The 17,266-nt window shown below is 37.5% G+C and overlaps 1 protein-coding gene across 50 annotated transcripts in view; it reads right to left on the bottom strand.

Moving 5' to 3' along the window:
- Positions 1-2,967: 2,967 nt before the first annotated feature.
- ZNF644 (zinc finger protein 644) overlaps positions 2,968-17,266 on the bottom strand; it is a 74,290-nt gene continuing 59,991 nt past the window's right edge. For 31 of the 50 annotated variants that reach the window (XM_040705108.2, XM_025153006.3, XM_040705112.2 and 28 more), the window contains 5 exons: positions 16,293-16,848; positions 15,490-16,095; positions 12,834-12,956; positions 5,544-5,646; positions 2,968-5,071 (listed from right to left, as the gene is read on the bottom strand). In XM_040705108.2, coding sequence (XP_040561042.1) covers positions 4,879-5,071; positions 5,544-5,646; positions 12,834-12,956; positions 15,490-16,095; positions 16,293-16,848 — 1,581 coding nt within the window. In that variant the 3' untranslated portion in view covers positions 2,968-4,878. The remainder of the gene's footprint in view (positions 5,072-5,543; positions 5,647-12,833; positions 12,957-15,489; positions 16,096-16,292; positions 16,849-17,266) is intronic. The other 19 variants (XM_040705120.2, XM_040705116.2, XM_040705118.2 and 16 more) reach the window with 2 other exon arrangements.

The following is a 17,266-nucleotide window of genomic DNA, read 5'->3' as shown; positions in this document are numbered from 1 at the left end:
TTAACATATAAGCCCCACCTCTTCAGAGCTGGACACAAACAGCCCTTTCAGAGGCAGGCCAGCCAGCGTCAGGGTAGCCAGCAGTGCTGACCTGGACTTCACTGAACAAGAACTAGGGAGGGTTATCTGCAGTTAACAGCCCCCGTTATTTGTATGAGAGATTCAGCTTCATGCCTGGTACCCAGCTCTGGTGACGCTCCCTCCACCACCACCCCTTGTTCCTGGTCTCCAATACCATCACACAAACACCAGCTCCTTCCTCACCTGTTGGCATTCCAGGCTACAGCCAGCAGACGCCCTCCTTGCCTCGCTACTCAGCTGTTGAGGGAAGCAGACCCAGGTTAGGGCGGCTTAGCAGAAGCATGCTGTGCATGCTCACCTCAGGGCAAGGGGAAGAACACCAAGAAGCCTGCAGTGTTAGAAAGGAACATTTTATTGCAAGAGATTACAGACCTGGCGCTCCGGCCAAAACGTTTCCATTACATTGAAATCGCTACCCACGTATCAGGCAACAGCACCTACAAAGCACGCAGATTGGAATACCTGAACTCACGATGCAGCCGACCTTTTTAATAAGCACTGTTCTAAATAGATGCCTTTTTTTTCTTTTTTTTTTTTTTTTAAGATAGAGTCAGGACTATGTGAACTGGTTTTGGGGATAGGAAACTAGTGGTTAAGTATCCAGGCCACTAACTACCGGGGTAAAAAATTGGAAAAGTCTGTCAACTGTAGTGCTAAGTGAGGAGGCTCCTTTCCCAGGAGGCTCCTTACAGTTTACTAGAAATAAGTACTTGTTATTTACTGTTATTTTTTCCACACACTTGCAGCCATTTTTTCCCCTGTAGATTTTCCAAATCAGGTCAAAGATTGAATTAATGAATAGGCCCTTTAAAGTATTACTGACTTGTAAGGTAACGTAGGATGAGCCCAGAAAAAGCATTTGTTTCACAACAGCTCTGTAGGAACAGCCCTGTAAAGCTGGCCTTCCCAAGCCTCACGTGCATGCACACCTCTGAGCCCCAATTCACAACTCATGTTCTTCCTGCGAAGCACTTACCTCAGACTTTGATTTTCCTGAGCATGGCTGAAAATTCAGGACTTCAAACATAAAATGTCTGGCTCAGGACAAAAATGCCAACTGTTAAAATCCCTTTCTTTGGCACCTTTCATGCTCCCTCTTCCCTTCCCCAGTAGCTACTGTCTCGTATACACTTTCCCTTCCATCAGGAAGAGGCCTCAGCCCAGCCCTGACACTACTGCCAGGGCAAGGTGAGCCCTGAGCCAGCTGAAGTTCCACTGCATGCAGGGCTGGACTGCCTCGGCTTGTGGGTGCCAACCACCTCATAGCACAAGGCACGCAGTCCATGTGAAGCAGCATACGGCGGCCAAAAGGAGTTAAGTGCCTGGGGATGCTTTGCTACTGTTTTCCACACATACAGCCTGACCACATCATCACTTGGCAGTGGTTACCACACCCACTTCAAAAGCACATTTCCAAAGTCTTGCAGAAAACTCTTTCAAGGAATTCAAATATTCTATTATTATTTTTAGGGATGACTCGGAAGTAGCACTGGGACTGAATACTGAATACTGGGCAGTCATCTTACAAAGTGTGGAGCTGGACCTCTGGTTTCCTGATTGAGTATTCTGACACTCCATAACTTTCCAGAAGCTGCTACTTAAAGGAGCTTTACCAGAAGGTAGGGTAGGTGCTGGAAGAGGAGTGCAACTCCTGATCCATGGAAGACTGCGTTGAGGAACCAAAACCAAACAACCATTACCAAATATGACTAAACAACTGCAGTCTGTAGCCTGAAGCAATACAGCCAAGGTGAACCAAGTCACACTTGTGCTTATATGTGCAATTCCAGACGTCCTGCTCTTCAGCAGACTGCCACAGAGCTTCTCTAGCCTAGCAGTACATCCAACACAGTGAGACTCACTCACTGATGCCAAGGTCTAAGTGAGCCACACAGACCTCAAAACATTAGAGCCGTTTAATAAAGTGACTGATTTAATGAACTCTACCCATTTTATTAGAACCTCTTAACTCTAGAAAGGTGAGCTTCTATCTCCCAGTAGGCACTGACAAAAGATGTTTACTTCCAAGCAACAGAAACCAAATAGCCCCATCTGAGACCTATAAGCTAAAGAAAGTTTGTGCACTTTTTGTGATCATTCAGTCCACATCAGCTATATATGCAATGAATTTACTAATCAGAGGACCTGCAGGACTTCTTCCTATATTTCAAAACTACATTATAGCAAGGATCTGATGTCAGCAGGGCAGGAGCACTGACAAAAACCACACAGCTAAGCACCCAGGCAGCTCCAACACACACTCAATGAAAAGCAGCTGCTCCTAACCAGAGAACGGCATTTTGGAAACCAGGCAGGACTAAAAGCATCCTGCTCTTCAGACACAGCCTTGTATTTTTGGTGTTCATTACTGCGGCTGAAGGAATTAAATAAATTCGACTGGATTTACTATTACAAATCTAGACAAGGTTTTTTGTTTTTGTTTTTTTGTTTTTGTTTTTTTGCAAATGCTAAATTCTGCACAGTATGGCTTTCCCTTATAAACATTCTAGATAAATATAATTTGCACTTAATTGGATCTTTCATGTTGAACAGCAACAGAATCTGGTGCTCAAAGGCACCCTTTTTGGTGACACGAGTAAACAACCACTCAATTAAAGCATTACAAACATTCAAGATGATCTGATCACTTCCCTCCGTTTCAACATGTTGCTGTAAATATTTCATTTTCACATCATATAAAAAAAATCCCACAATTATATACAAAGTCAGCATTTTTTAGTCAGTCTGTATACACATAATATGTCTGCAATACACTTTAACGCTCTGTTTATCTTTCCTAAAATCTCTGAAGTAATTTTTATTTCTGGCCTTTAGATGGACTGATGGGCGTTTTCCAGGTTAAAAAACAAAACAGAACAGTAGGAATACATTTGGACAATGAAGTTTATGTTAACAGTAGGAACTTGTACAGTAAAACACCCGGCAGCATTAACTGAATGACAACCTTGCCAGACATAGGATGGCCTTGCCTCAGGACTCCATCCTCCACAACTGTTTGCCTTTAGTTCATCTGTTATATCAGATGCTAACAAACCTTGTGTGTTAACTGCACACGTACGAGGCAGATCGACATCATTCATATTTTCCACCAACCAAATGTAATGTGTCTGAACAAGTCATTTTATTGCAAGTAAACTTATTTTTACTTAAGATAATGAGAATATTTTAATTTCAAGCAAGACAAATCCATTTCACAAACTTAATCCACACAATGTAAATAAATGCTTCACATTATAGACATTTAGATTTTCTTTAAACCTTTTTTATTTAGAGATTTTTCTGGTAAGGAGATATACCATAGGAAAGCAATTTCACTGGCAGTGAGGTATGTATATACTCTACCAAAATACTCCTCTTGCTTTAACTGCTTTTAACTTTATTTACATATAAGGAAAATATCAATGCATATCCTTGGCTTAACTACAGTATCTGTTACCCTATATGAGTAAAATGAAATGTTATTTGCATACAAAATTGATTTGTAGAGGAATCTGACTTATGATTTAAACAAAAATCATGTTCCAAAGACAGTTTGAATGAACAAACACAATTCAGCATGACCAAGACACCTGCACCATATTTCCATCCTCACAGCACATTTATTTCAGTAATTCTGTAAGTAGGTCCTTAGCATGAGCATAGTGTTACAGTTTTCATACATATAATCACATCCAAAACAAGCTCTAAAATTTAAGTTGTAAACATTCTCTTCATATGTAGAAACATTTCAACCTGTGTTCAAATTTTCTAAAATGATCAACCTTTTAAACAGAATTATAAATGAAAAGTCTACTCTAACCGTGTAGTGAGCAATGCTTATTAGTACATTTCTACAGTGTTAAATAAAATAGTAGAGAGGCAAACTTCTGTAAGCAAGTCAGACTTTAAGTAAATCATCATAAAGAACAAACTTGTTAACAAAAAGATGCTTTGTAATAAAGAAAGTTGGATTGAATCTACTATGATACAAAAACATAAGGGTAAATACCATCTTTGTTGACAAGTAGGAGGTAGCATGGATGCACCACTTTATTGTCAGTGAGAAATGCAACTGAAGTAAAGAATATTTCCTTACCACAAATTTCCAGTATTATGTACATATTTATCTTAGAAATTTGTTTAGACAAGTTTCCCTCCACTTTTTAGTACAAAAAGCCTCATGTGATTTAAAAAAAACACTTACACACCTAGATAGAAGAGTACTAATTGCCCTATTTGAATGAAACAGTCTCTTGAACTATGAAGTAACATGGTATTTAATGCCCTAAAGTTGAGTAAATTGTATTAGCAGTTCTTGATATTATACAAAACACTACATACATACAAACAAAATATAATATCTTATTTTACTATGTGATTTTTTTTTCTTTTCTTTTCTTTTTCTTTCTTTTTTTTTTTGGAATAAACAGAGCCTTGATTTGGGTAACACTGCAGAGAACGTGGTTTCTTTGTTTTATTAAAATCTGTCTTTTTAAGTACCCATGTGCAACGATTTAAAAATGGCTGCCATACATGTAATGGTCTTGTATTGATAGTGAACACAGTAACTGACAAAAACATAATAAACCTTAAAAACACATCTTCCACCCTATATAAAATATAAAGACTACTTACTGTAACTGTTAAGTATTCAATTTATTTTGATGTTATTGTAATCCACTTCCTCTATTTTTGCCTTTAGGATTTATAAACATAATTTAGTGTAACAATTTATTTAAAAAAATGACAAAGTACTTCAAATTTACATCCAATTCAAATTGAAAATGTTTTCTTGTTCTATGATGCTGCTTCTGCCATCAGTAAAGAAAACGAAGTTTCAGTAATCGAAGCAGGTTTTTTAAGTAGCGATGTGACTTCAACCATGCCAGCTCCAGTCCGTGGAAGATTTGCGTTGACAATGTGTCGCTGCAAGTGCTTTATCCAGTCTTCTTGAACAGACAAAGGTCCTCGAAAGACCAGACCACAAAACCTATGCAAATATTAAAATTGTTCCATCAAGATATATCTAGCACTGCTCAAAAATCATTCAAACAAAGCCCTAATTTTCTTGAAGTCTGCCTCTATCTATATTTAGCTGAAAACCTTATTAACTGAGTGCATCTGTAGTAACCATAAACACAGTTCTCAGCAGGTCATACATGTTATGCTCCTATGTTTGTAATACTAGGAATCTGATCCTCTGAAGGTTTCTTTTGAAGAACAGAGTATTACTCAAGCATGGCCAATAAGATTTTAGCTTTAGACATGGGAGCTGGCAATTTAATAACTAAGTACAATTGATTCAAATTATCTTGTCTGAATTAATGAAAATAATCAACTGCTTTCCCCTTAGTCTTATCCAGCGTCATCACAAACATTACAGAACATAATCTTAAATATTCCTACAACTAAAATAAGCAAGCTCTTAAGAACAGTCTTTCAATTAAAATAACCCTATGTACCTGCATCTGAGTATGTAAACTTCATCAGCACTATGAGGTAATGGCAGCATTTTTTTCTTGCTTCCAGATCTTGACCTTGACTTCTTTTGCTTACAGTCCAAAGCTAAGAAGAGAGAAATTTCCATATGTAAAAAACAATATTTCAGACAGAGTTAAACCAGAGATATTCAGTGAGTATTCCCTACAGAAGTGGTGAAAAGATAGCTACCTCCTTGCTGTTGTATATTTAGTTATAGCTACATTCCAAAACAATAGTAACATGCTCTAAGAGTGTGCTGGTGAAACATCTGATGCCTTCCTCCCCACCTCCACCTCTTTCCTTAAGCACAGCACTTGCAGTTTGAAAGACTAGGTAATTGACATTCAGCATTAAACTGTTGTTTTAGTACCAGCAGGCACCTGCTAACTTCTGGAATTATACAAAAACAAAGCACCATTGGAAATATCCTTTCATTCAAAAAACACTGTCAAAATGTGGAAATTGTTTTGTAATTCAAATAACGTTGTAAGACCACTCATGTTCAAGCAGGCTGCATCTTCACAAAGTTGTAGCTTTCAGCTAAGGCAATGAAGAATTTCTAGTTGGAATGCAACACTTGTCATTTGTTTTCAACGAAGCAAAACCTTTTTCCTTCTATATACTATGGATGAACTTCAAATGGAACTTCCTCCTCACTCCTGTCTGAACCATAAAGCATCTTGCAAAAATTATGTATTGATCCTCTATGGTGGGAGATGGTATTAGAACAACCAACAGGGATGGCAAGGCCATCTTTTTAAATTCAGTCTGTTTGAAACCATTCACGAAAGCAATGTGTGTTATCTGAAAACACATAGCAAACAGGTTCAATTAGCATTAAAAAGTTTACACCTTCCATAAACAGATGCAACGGGAATCTACAACAAAACCTGGAGATTCTAGAATGTAGCCAAAGTTGGAGGATGAGGGTATTAAACTGAGTTAATGTTGGGATGATGAAAACAGTTGATAAGGCTCAAGAAAGACGAGAAGTTTGGGACTGATAAATGTTATCTAGCTATACTGTATTCCAAAAAACACAAGATACTCACACTAAAACTACACAGAAATCTGAAGAACAGTAATGAGTGATATTGATACTAAAAAGGCACATGCTATGCTACTGAGACATCTTAACAGTGGAACTCAAAAGCTGTTAAACTTGCCTAAGTTCTGACTCGTGTAACAAAGAACAGAAAAGCTTAGTATCCTGAAGCATAAGACGTCATCTGTGGAGGCAAAACATGCTGATTTAAAGAACATACAAACAGGCTCAATTGCATCTGTCATTCTTCTCCTGTCTTCCAAAAGAGCTCCTCTCAAACATGGCTTTTACCCTGTAGCTAAACCTTAAACTCATAGACACAACGAGCACTTCCCATTTCCATCCCCAGACTGAAGATTCTCACAGTGCCTCGAAAAAAAATGAACGATATTTGGAGGTTTGAAGGAACCAGAGAATGAATCAGACTGCAGACAAGTAGAAAAGGAGGAGACACCAACCTAAAGAAACTTCTTTCAAACTCTGGGTGAAGCCATCATTACGAAGATGAGCCTCAACAGTGTTTTTTTTCTGACAGTACCAAGGAAAGCAGTCTCAATATAAAGCCAGTGAGAGAGAAATGGCCAAGATAACTTCTGAAAAAGTGAACAGGTAAGGGTTCCTTACTGTTTTATGTTCTCATCAAAAAGATACCCTTTAAATAATTAGGAAGGAAAATCACTATCTTTAAAGCTTTAGGAACTACCGAGTAGTATAAACATGTCATATACTGCAACACCAGTAACAACATCACTAGAAATGTAAGCAGACAAAATACTGAAACCAAGAGGCTGATTCTCTGAAGAGAATTACTTGCATGAGGGAAGACTTATCTGAAGCAGTTGTTACAGCAAAAGCTTTGCCACTGCTGATTTTGCAAAATGTCATGTGAAGGAAGGAAACAATTACAAGTCATCATTTTCTTTGAATGCAAAGGCATCCAGGAGTTGCACCTGAAGTCAGTTAGCTGATGCCAGTTGATACAAATGAGCAGAAAAAACAGTAGACAGTAGGCTCTACCTAGAAAAGCCCACAGGCATTTGAAACAAGAACTAGCTTGTTTCCTTCAGGTTCGCAAACTTAACACATTCATTCTCATCAAGAAATTTGATTCTACTCACACACATCCCAAGCATTTCAGAGTCTTCACCTTCTTATTTGGTTTTCTGTAACAGAGCTCCCAAATAGTTTTAAGCATTTGTATATTCTTCTAGGAAAAAAACCCTCTGAACTACTATGAAATCAAATGGACAGCAACACAGATAAACAGACAATCATAATACACCAGGAGAAGTAGTTACTACTTCCTTGAAAGGTACATTTTCCCAAGAACAATTAAAAAAAACAAAACAAAACAAACACAAAAACCCAAACAAAAAATCAAAACAGACATGGACATCTCTGCATCATTTACAACAGACATTCTAAACAGAGAAAATACAAAATGAAGAGCAGAAAATATAATGAGACTTCAAGAAAAACAATAATGAGATCACTCAATGCATTCTTAGAATAATTTAGCTAGGATTGGACATAGAATATATGCCCAGCAAGAAGCTGCTGTTAAAAACACAAAAGATACTAAGAATATTAAATCTGTGTTCTGCAAGGGTTATTTTTGTTACCTTTGTCTTATGACCAAGTGAACATATTTCTTTACATTTTAGAGGGTGCAAAGCAACACAAGTTTGTTGTGAAGTTATCTCACTGAAGCAGAAAAATGGAGAAAAAGAGTAAGATCTGGATAAACTTGAGTAAAAACTGTAATTCCAACACCAGTTACCAAGGACACACACCAGTAACTCTCACGTTAGTTCTGCTTCTGTCTATCTAGAGACTAACAACTTTAAATGAAGTTACATGTCACACCTGCTTACACACTGCTGGTATGATGCCCGCAAGCATTTGCAAGCATCAAATAAGACATACTATTGTTTTGCCTGTAACAAAGCACATTCTGAACAAAACTCTTTCGATACCTTTACTGTAAAACAAAGGATGACCTCAGCAGAAAGTGTTTTTAGCACTTTCAGGAAGAGATCAAAGATAATGCAGTCCCTGCAATGAAATTCAGACTGTATTTGCAGCAAACTGCCAAAGAGATGCAGGAGCTACCTATAATTATGCCTACTTTGTGGCTAAGACAGCTCCCGAAACTATTAACCTTCATTATTATGGGCCATTCTCCATAAAGGACCAGTTCTCTTCGAAAGAAGCCTCCTTCCTTCAAGTTTGGCTAGCTGCTGCTTTCAAAAGCCTTTTGTGAACAACAAGTTGTACCACTTCATCAAAACTCTGACACAGCATGACAGAGAGAAAACTCACGTAAAACAACGGAAGATAACCAAACTTCAGAGTAAACTTCTTGAGGCACTTAAGTCCAATTTGATCATTATGTTTAGAAAAACACACGCTGTATCTGAAGGCTGTGTATAAAAACCCACTGCATCTGGGATAGTTTATCAAGAATGACTGACAAGCAGATGGAGATAGGAGGTTACAATCAGCACATCCAGGACAATATGAATTACGAACATCACAGCGGGAGGTCCTTAATTCCATTATCTTTGGTCTGAGTCTTAAAATTAAAACACACCTATGCTAACCTGCATGCTCCACTTCTTAATATCCTCCAAAGTGGAACACCTTTCTTTTCAGTAGACTGAAGCCCGTTCTTTATTAAGACTTCATGACTTTTGTCATAAAATATGACACAAGTTGAATAAGTGCATACATAAGTGACTCTAATTAACCATTTAAAAACACTGCCAAGTTAGAAAAATATCCTTCTTGTGTATTTATTCACTAATTCATCAAATTCAATCATTTTTTACCTTGTCTCATCATTATTGCAAAGTACAGCACAAAAGAAAGCCAGAATTTTTTTTTACACCCATATATATATATTATACTCCAGTAATTTGGTTGAATCCTCTGAAGGATTTTATGCGATGCTAAATTCGGCCCACTGCGCTGGCTGATCAGCATCGAATAAAGACATGCAAATCCAGCAGATCTCTGATCCCTGATGTGGTTGCACACGCTTCTACAGCAAACTCCCCGAAGCTACAATTGCAATATTAGAAACTATTTGGAAAGGTGGTGGCCACAGAAATCACTGCCTCAGCCATACTGTTGGCTTCAAGGCAAAGTCCTTACTTGTATATAATTGTTCTCTCCCAAACTTCTGGGAGAGTATTCTCCATCTACAGAAGCAGAGTCCAAAGAATAAGAGAGCGATGACTCCCAGAAAATGACAGCTGTTAAGAAGAGATTGAGTAGGTGGACAGAGTAAGAAAAAGAGAAGATGTAAAAAGCCAAGGTGTAAGGCAGGAGACTTCAGGTAAGAAGAGAAGCCTGGTAAAAAGAAAAGAAAGGAAGCTGGATATACAACTGTACCAGGAAGGGCCGGATGCTTTTAGAAGATTTTGCACAGGTCTGTTTGATAATCACAAGAGCCAGTTTGCCACATACTCTGAGAAACGTGAGAAGACCATCATGCAACTACTAATACAAAAGCCAGCAACCAAAAAAACAAACTCAGTGAAGCATTTGCTATGCAGTGGTGAAGCACAAATTAAGCTTAATAACAAACACTAATTTTGAACAGCCAACAGCCTATAAAGTTCCACTTCTGAATGTTTTTCTGCTGACCCCTTCTCAAAAATTTACTCTTATGCAACTGTTTCAGTTGTAACTAAAAATGTCAAGTTGCATTCAAAAAAAAATGCATTTAAAATGCAACTGGTAACATTTGACTAAATGAAATCAAATTACTGATTCTGAAGAAAAAAGGCATCAGCTAGAAAAGCGATATGATAACCATCTATTAAAAACACACAGACAGACTGAAAAACTGAGTAGACTACTGCATATACTAATGTAGCCCTGGGACAGCTCTCACTTAGGTGACTTGTACAGCTTACTGTGCTTCTTTTACTGAACAGTAACACCTAGATAGCCCCCCATAACAATTGCCAAATCATAAAAGAACTAGAGCTTTCATGTTTACACAAACTTATTTAATGACAGCAAGAAACTAAGATAAATATGGTGACCCTGCCCATGGTAGGGGAGTTGAAACCAGATGACCTCTGAGGTCCTTTTCAACCCAGGCCATTCTGTGATTCTATGATATGCAACCAATCAGATTTCTTTATGGTAGTCCTGTATGCTTTGGAAGATGTAAGAAATCACCTCATGAAAACTGAAAAAGAAACCCGTATAAATGTATTGTCAGTGTCTCCATAAGAGTTCCAAGCTGAAGCCAAGCAAGAAACGTCTATAAATAGCTCAAAACCACAACTATTTTTAAAAAGATAAACTGAAATCTGCCCAAGCACAACACTCAGCAAAGTTTAAAATCAGTGTGTGCTAGTGAAATCTAGTAAAGCTGTCATCCTCCTAGCAAAGCTTCCAATGTACAGTGGAGTATCAGGAAAAAAATAATCAGTTTAAAAGTCTATTACCTGCTCTACTAGGTTTACACCGAGCTTGCTCAAATGAAGAGTCAACGAGCAAACTGTCAAATTTATACCTTCTGTAACTGTGCAAAGTTTTCAGTGTTAACTACTGAATGAGCACATGTGCATTGGTTGCATAACGTTATAGCTATAACTTAAGTCACCATTTTCAGTGAAATGCCTTTATCTGTATGGCATGGGCTATTAATCTAGATCAGCTCTACCTTCTGAAACTAGAAGCAAGTTCTTGGTATTTTTGTTAAGTTTTCTTTCTAACTTCATTTTAAACAAACTTCTAGTTCCAATGACACAAGACCCAGGGGGTTTAAGTTCTTAAAAAGAAGGCATCAACTGCTCAGATGAGCAAGCTATTACTAGCTTGCAAACTGCTCCTTAAGAAAAACCACCACCGCCACCAAAAAACCCAATGACCACAACACAACACCACAAAACAAAAAACCTCCAAAGCTGCATCCACATTTCCTATTTAGCTGAGGTGAAAGGAGCTTTTCTAGGATCCAGGCTCTGCGTACTATTTTCTTTGCCTTGGTGTCTCCTTCATTTAATAACTGGTAGATTTTAATGTGCAATTTAAATATAGTTATATTTACCAGTACATATAGAAGCACCATAGGTACCATCAAACGACAGCAGTGGTAAAAGAAGTCCACTGTCACCATCTTTCTATTGCGTAAGCATGAAAACTTTCAGAATCACTGAAATCATATTCTCCTGCACAATGGATATTAGTCTGTTTGCATTCTAAATCTACTTCATTATATCATTATGTATAACAAGATGTGGCATCCACAGGCTCAGTGTGTAAAATACATTTAAATGTTTTTCAGCCTGTCACAGAGAAAGCCTGAAACTATTTGTTATTATACATACAGCATAACAAATTGCATCTACAGATAAAAAATGGAATTATATATTTTTCCAGCATTATGTAAATGCCTGTGCTTGTCAATAAAGGAAACTGACTGCTGCCCTTCTGAGTTACTTCATAGTTTAAAATTCATCTCTCTAAGTTTTCCTCACTATATTCCATGTTTGCTCCCCAACTTGCTGCTGACCATACAAAATCCCACTAATCTAAGCACTACTCCCAGGTAAACTCAGGAATCTGCCTACAGCCAAGAAAACTGCATGTCTTTGGAAATGAGTCAAAATACAGAATACTAGAAGATTTTCAATATACGTGTGTTTTAATAAAAAAAGCATTAATAGCAGTGCCAAGTGCTGTACCACACTCACTCTATTGTCAATCATTCCATGATTGGTTTGTGAACCAAACAAAAAATGAAAACAGCTACATGTACTATGTTGGTTGAAATATACAAGTTGGAAAATTACTTGGTTCTTCCGTTTGTAGCCACAGTATTCTTAGTAGCTATATGTAATATAATTATTTCTTAAATGTTTTTAATTGCTGAGGTACTTATAAAGACTTCGTTAGATGGTCTACTAGTTGGTTTGGAAATTGTGATATCGTGGGAGAATGAATTTTGAGTGAACATCTCTTAGTTTTGCTTACACATACCTTAAGTGTTGGATCCAAAATAAATGAGTAAGAATGAAAATCAGACATGAGAGTGGACAACAGCAACATAGCTTTGTTTACAAGTTGCTGAAGTTTTATGGCAAATAAATTGTTTATCAACGGAAGCTTCAAAATTATTTTGAGTTAACATATGCTTTTGTCCAGTCTGATGAGGAAAATGTATCATAGACAGACTTGCTTTTACATCTGTAACAAAACATACCTGTCCCAGTCAAAAGTCCAGCACTCTTCTTTCGTGCATAAGCGCGTAAGTGGTTGGACAGGCTAACAGCACTTGTAAACGTCGTATTGCAATGCACACACGTTCTAAGCTTCACAGGCATACCTATCATTCAAAAGAAAACTATAATCCAGTTCTCTCTTCAAAAAATGAAATTCTCAAAGCGTTGCAAAAGGTTTTCTGTAATAAAGATGGTTTTAAATATATTCACTGCATTGATGCAATTGTTTAGTATATTAGAAGGATCGAAGTTAACCGTCATTAGCTTTCCACGCAGTGCTTTAAGCCAAACCTTGTTACTTGAAAAGAACAGAAGGAAGGCAACTTGAACCCATTAGACTACTCTGCATCAGGCTACTAACAAGTTCCTACACATCTCTGTATCACGAAGCTCTATTCCCAAAACACAATCCTGCAATTTGAATAGCACAGTACTGTTGAGAAATTTCAGAGCTTGTAACATTTCCAATAAAGAGAACTTTAAAAGTCTGGTTGACAAAGCAGTAATTGAAAGTGTTTTACCCATAAGACAAAAAGGCTCAATACTAAATTAGGCTACTGTTGAAGGCTTAGAGAGAAAGGTGGTAAAGCACATAACTGAACAGCTGTTAGACAAAACATTTTGTTCAGTGCATTTTCTGTTCATTACTTTAGATATGTCACCAATAATGAAAGTTAACGATTCAAAGTTTTTTGCTAAAATCTCTGTGCCAAATAACCAACAAAGCAGCATGCTTTTATCACAGGAAAACAGTGAAAGTGAAATACTGAACCCCTCACTTACCAGACAAAGAAAGCATTATTACTTCTCCCCTGCTCAACTTTACCATAACGTTCTCCTGTCGTTTCACTAAAGATATACTGTTTCCAGTTCTCCACTAATAAATTATTAGAAGAACAGATAAAAAAGCCCAATCTACTCAGAAAGAATGCCTCCGCTTGCAGAAAGGAAAGAGTCTTATTGTCCAGCAGCACACAGAAGATGTGCAGTTTTTTTCAGGTAAGTTTAGAAAACAAGTAACAACAACAACAACAACAAGAAAAAACCACACAGCTTTTTGAAAACTAAAAATGAGATTAGAAACATTTGCCTTTTTAGGAAGAGCTGAAGAATTTCAACTTGATGCTAAATATTTTCTCACCAACTCAACTGGCACAGTGCAATCGTTAGTTGTCAAACTGTCACCTCGGCCGCAGATAATGATAGGGCCCCATACATAACTATTAGTAGTATGTAAGCATGTGTGTATTTTAACCTGATTGTTCATCGCAACCAAACAGGTGCTGCTACCCAGCACTCAGCAGTAAATATTAAACAGATAGCAGTAACAGTGTCTGTTTTGGCAAGCTTCTCCTCTAGCTTGGTTTTTCAAATAATTAAGCCTGTCAAAGACACATCTTCCTGTATAAAGTAACCTCCTTTCTTCAACAACCACCACATATATCCACATGGCATTGAACGTAATTCTGTTCCACTTCTATCATTTTAGAAAGCCACCTTAAGAAATTGATTGTCACACTTTCATAGTGCCTTAAAAGAACTTCCGAGCACACTGGACTTCTTATTTCTTTAAGGGCAGACAAGAATAGAGGTGAAAAAAAGTATAAGGCACTGCCAATTTTACTAACCTGCACTGGGTACTAATGAGAAAACCAACAGAACCAAAAAAGTCATGAGTATAAAACTAAGATCCTTCCCCTCAGCCTAAAGAATCTTGCAGCACCGTAGGGTGGTGCTCCAACAAGGAACAGGTAAATGCAAGCTCTGCATACACACTGAAATGAATCCTAGAATTTCCCAAGACTAGAAATAACTCTTACGTGACCAGTAGGTTAAAAACATCACTCTAAAAAAACTGCTTTACAAGTACAGAGTAGCTAGAAAGTTGGTTACAGAATTGCCTCATCAGCACAAGTCTCAGTGCAGGGAACATCTTTGTCCCCATCGGTCAGATGCCGCATATCAGAACCCTACTGGCTACAGCTGTATTCCAACTGACGCACATCTTCACTCAGCACAGACAGACCTTAAGAAAGCACCAGTTTCTCAGAGCAGCCACAATTTTAAAACAAACAATAATTAATCTATGGTGTAAGAGCATGTTTGCCTAAAAACATCAAAATTTGTCAAGAGAAATTAATCAATTTAAAATACTATGTGCTAATAATGGCATCGACAGTTCTGTCAGTTTGAGCAAATGCTGTTTTGCACAAACCTCCAAGATTTAAATGATGTGATTCTCAAACCAGTAGTTATGAAGCCCAGAAACAGGGTCACAAGCCCAAACACTTCAGAACTGTTAAGTCTACCAAATACGCCCGGACACTTCAACATATGGTTACTGCAGGCTGTCTTCCTTTCTGAGGCTCATTTTGTGCCCACTTTGAACCTGTAAGCCCAACCATACGCAGAACAGGTACTACATTCTGTGCCAGAAGCCCTCCGTACTGAATATTCACTTAAAAAATACACAAGAAAAATTTCTTGTGCTACCTCTCGCAGTCAAGATCCTCTGGAAATGAAACAAGAATTCAATAAACAAAATTCCCAATTAAAATCCTCTGCACTTGTACATTTTCTGTGAATTAAAACATTTGTTTGGAAATGCTGTCAAGACAGCGAGAAACACCTTCTTACCTGACTGCATAGTCAAGTCCATTTTTTGTGGCTGATACATCAATGGACTGTCTTCATTTAATGGAAGAACACATTTCTGAACAAACCTCTTTCTCGCAGTTTGATTATGAATCTTTTGAGAAGAAATACCAGGACTCCTTTCTTCTCCTAACCTTTTATTTTTCAGAAGTTCTATCAGTGTAAGTGACTGATTTTTTTTTTCATTATGTAGTACTGCTTTTGTTTCATCACATTCATTTAGGAAACTCAGCCCTTCTTCCTCTGATGCAGACACAGATATATCTTCAGTCTTTAGGCCATTATGGTATGCTTCGAGAGGTAAAACATTCTGAGATAAAAAGTCATCATTTGATGCAAATTTCTGAGCAACAAAGGGTCTGGGAATAACACGGCGACTATTCAAAGCCTTTAGTATTTTTTCATACTTCTCTTCATTTTGCATCATCTCATTCAAAACACAGATCGGAGACTTGTGTGCATCCCACTTGGTTTTGCCAAGCCTCTTCAGGTGTCCTCGCACATGATTTGACAATCCAATTTTAGTATCAAACCAGCCTCCGCAAAGCTGACACGTGTGCTCAGAGGAAGTTTCAGATTTCTCAATTGCTACAAAGAAAATAATTTTCATGTATTTTGACAATTATGTACTGTTAAATATTACAATAGCAAATCACAAGGACGAAGAGAGGCTTTACAACAAAATAAAGCAAGTCTTGTTTAGTGCTCAATTTAGTGCACTTTGTCCCCTCTACACCAAAACTTAAAAAAACAACCAACAATAAACAAATTAAAAAAACACATACCTTTTCTAACACGTTTAACAGGAGTTCCTGTTCCAGTTCTTTTAAAATGTTGCATTTTGTCACTTGTTGCTATCTGTTCTGGTGAAACAACATGACGGGCTTCATAGCTTAATCCAGCTCTGTGAAGATGTCCTCTGACGTGGTTGGACAATCCAACACCTGTTTCAAAGGTTGCTGGGCAGTATGGGCAGGACTTCTTTTCAAGTGACAAATCAGTCCAATGGAAAACTGAATTATGCTTTGGCAATGCTGATCCTACATTTTCTAAATTCTGTGCATCATGCAAATCATGCAGGAAGTTACTACTCTCAGCATCTTCATAATACTCAAAATAAAAGCCATCATTCTGCTCATAACTAAGTGAAGATTTATCACCAGCTTCATGATCTTCCATTTTACCTTTGAATATGGGGAATAGGCTTACATGCTCCTGATTAATATCACTGTAAGATTCATCCTCCACAGACCGCGTAGTGTAATCACACAGTTCAGCATTATCCCATGAACTTTCATCCTCTGTTTCATAGCTGTCTTTTTTTTCAGCAGAGTTAAGTCTCTGTAAAAGAACAACAGCCATTTTATGCAGAAAATCTGAACAGCAATCCAAACCATCTCCTGTAACAGTGCAATCCCTCCTTAACCAGTCTTATAACAGTTACATGCTTATTATCTTTATAGCCTTCTGTTCTTTTGCAATTAAGATTATCTGAATCCATGACAAAAAAATTATTATGGATGCTACTTTATGAAGAAAATAAATGTAAAGAACTCACAGAGATGGACTCTTAAACGTAAAGGATAAGAATCAGTATATTTTTTAATCATTGCAGTTTTCATATTTAGGTCTACATCAATAATTATTGCTTGCTTTGACACTAGCTCTCTGCTTTGCTGCCTGATGAAAGCTTTTTAAGTTTCTGGTCACTGCTATTTCTAATCAAAAGGGTCTCATCTGGAGAACTTAGATTGCACAC

The sequence above is a fragment of the Gallus gallus genome, chromosome 8, assembly GCF_016699485.2.
Source record: "Gallus gallus isolate bGalGal1 chromosome 8, bGalGal1.mat.broiler.GRCg7b, whole genome shotgun sequence".
Lineage (NCBI taxonomy): Eukaryota > Metazoa > Chordata > Aves > Galliformes > Phasianidae > Gallus > Gallus gallus.
The sequence above is the reverse complement of the archived record's forward strand: the minus strand, read 5'-3'. Positions and strand labels throughout refer to the sequence as shown.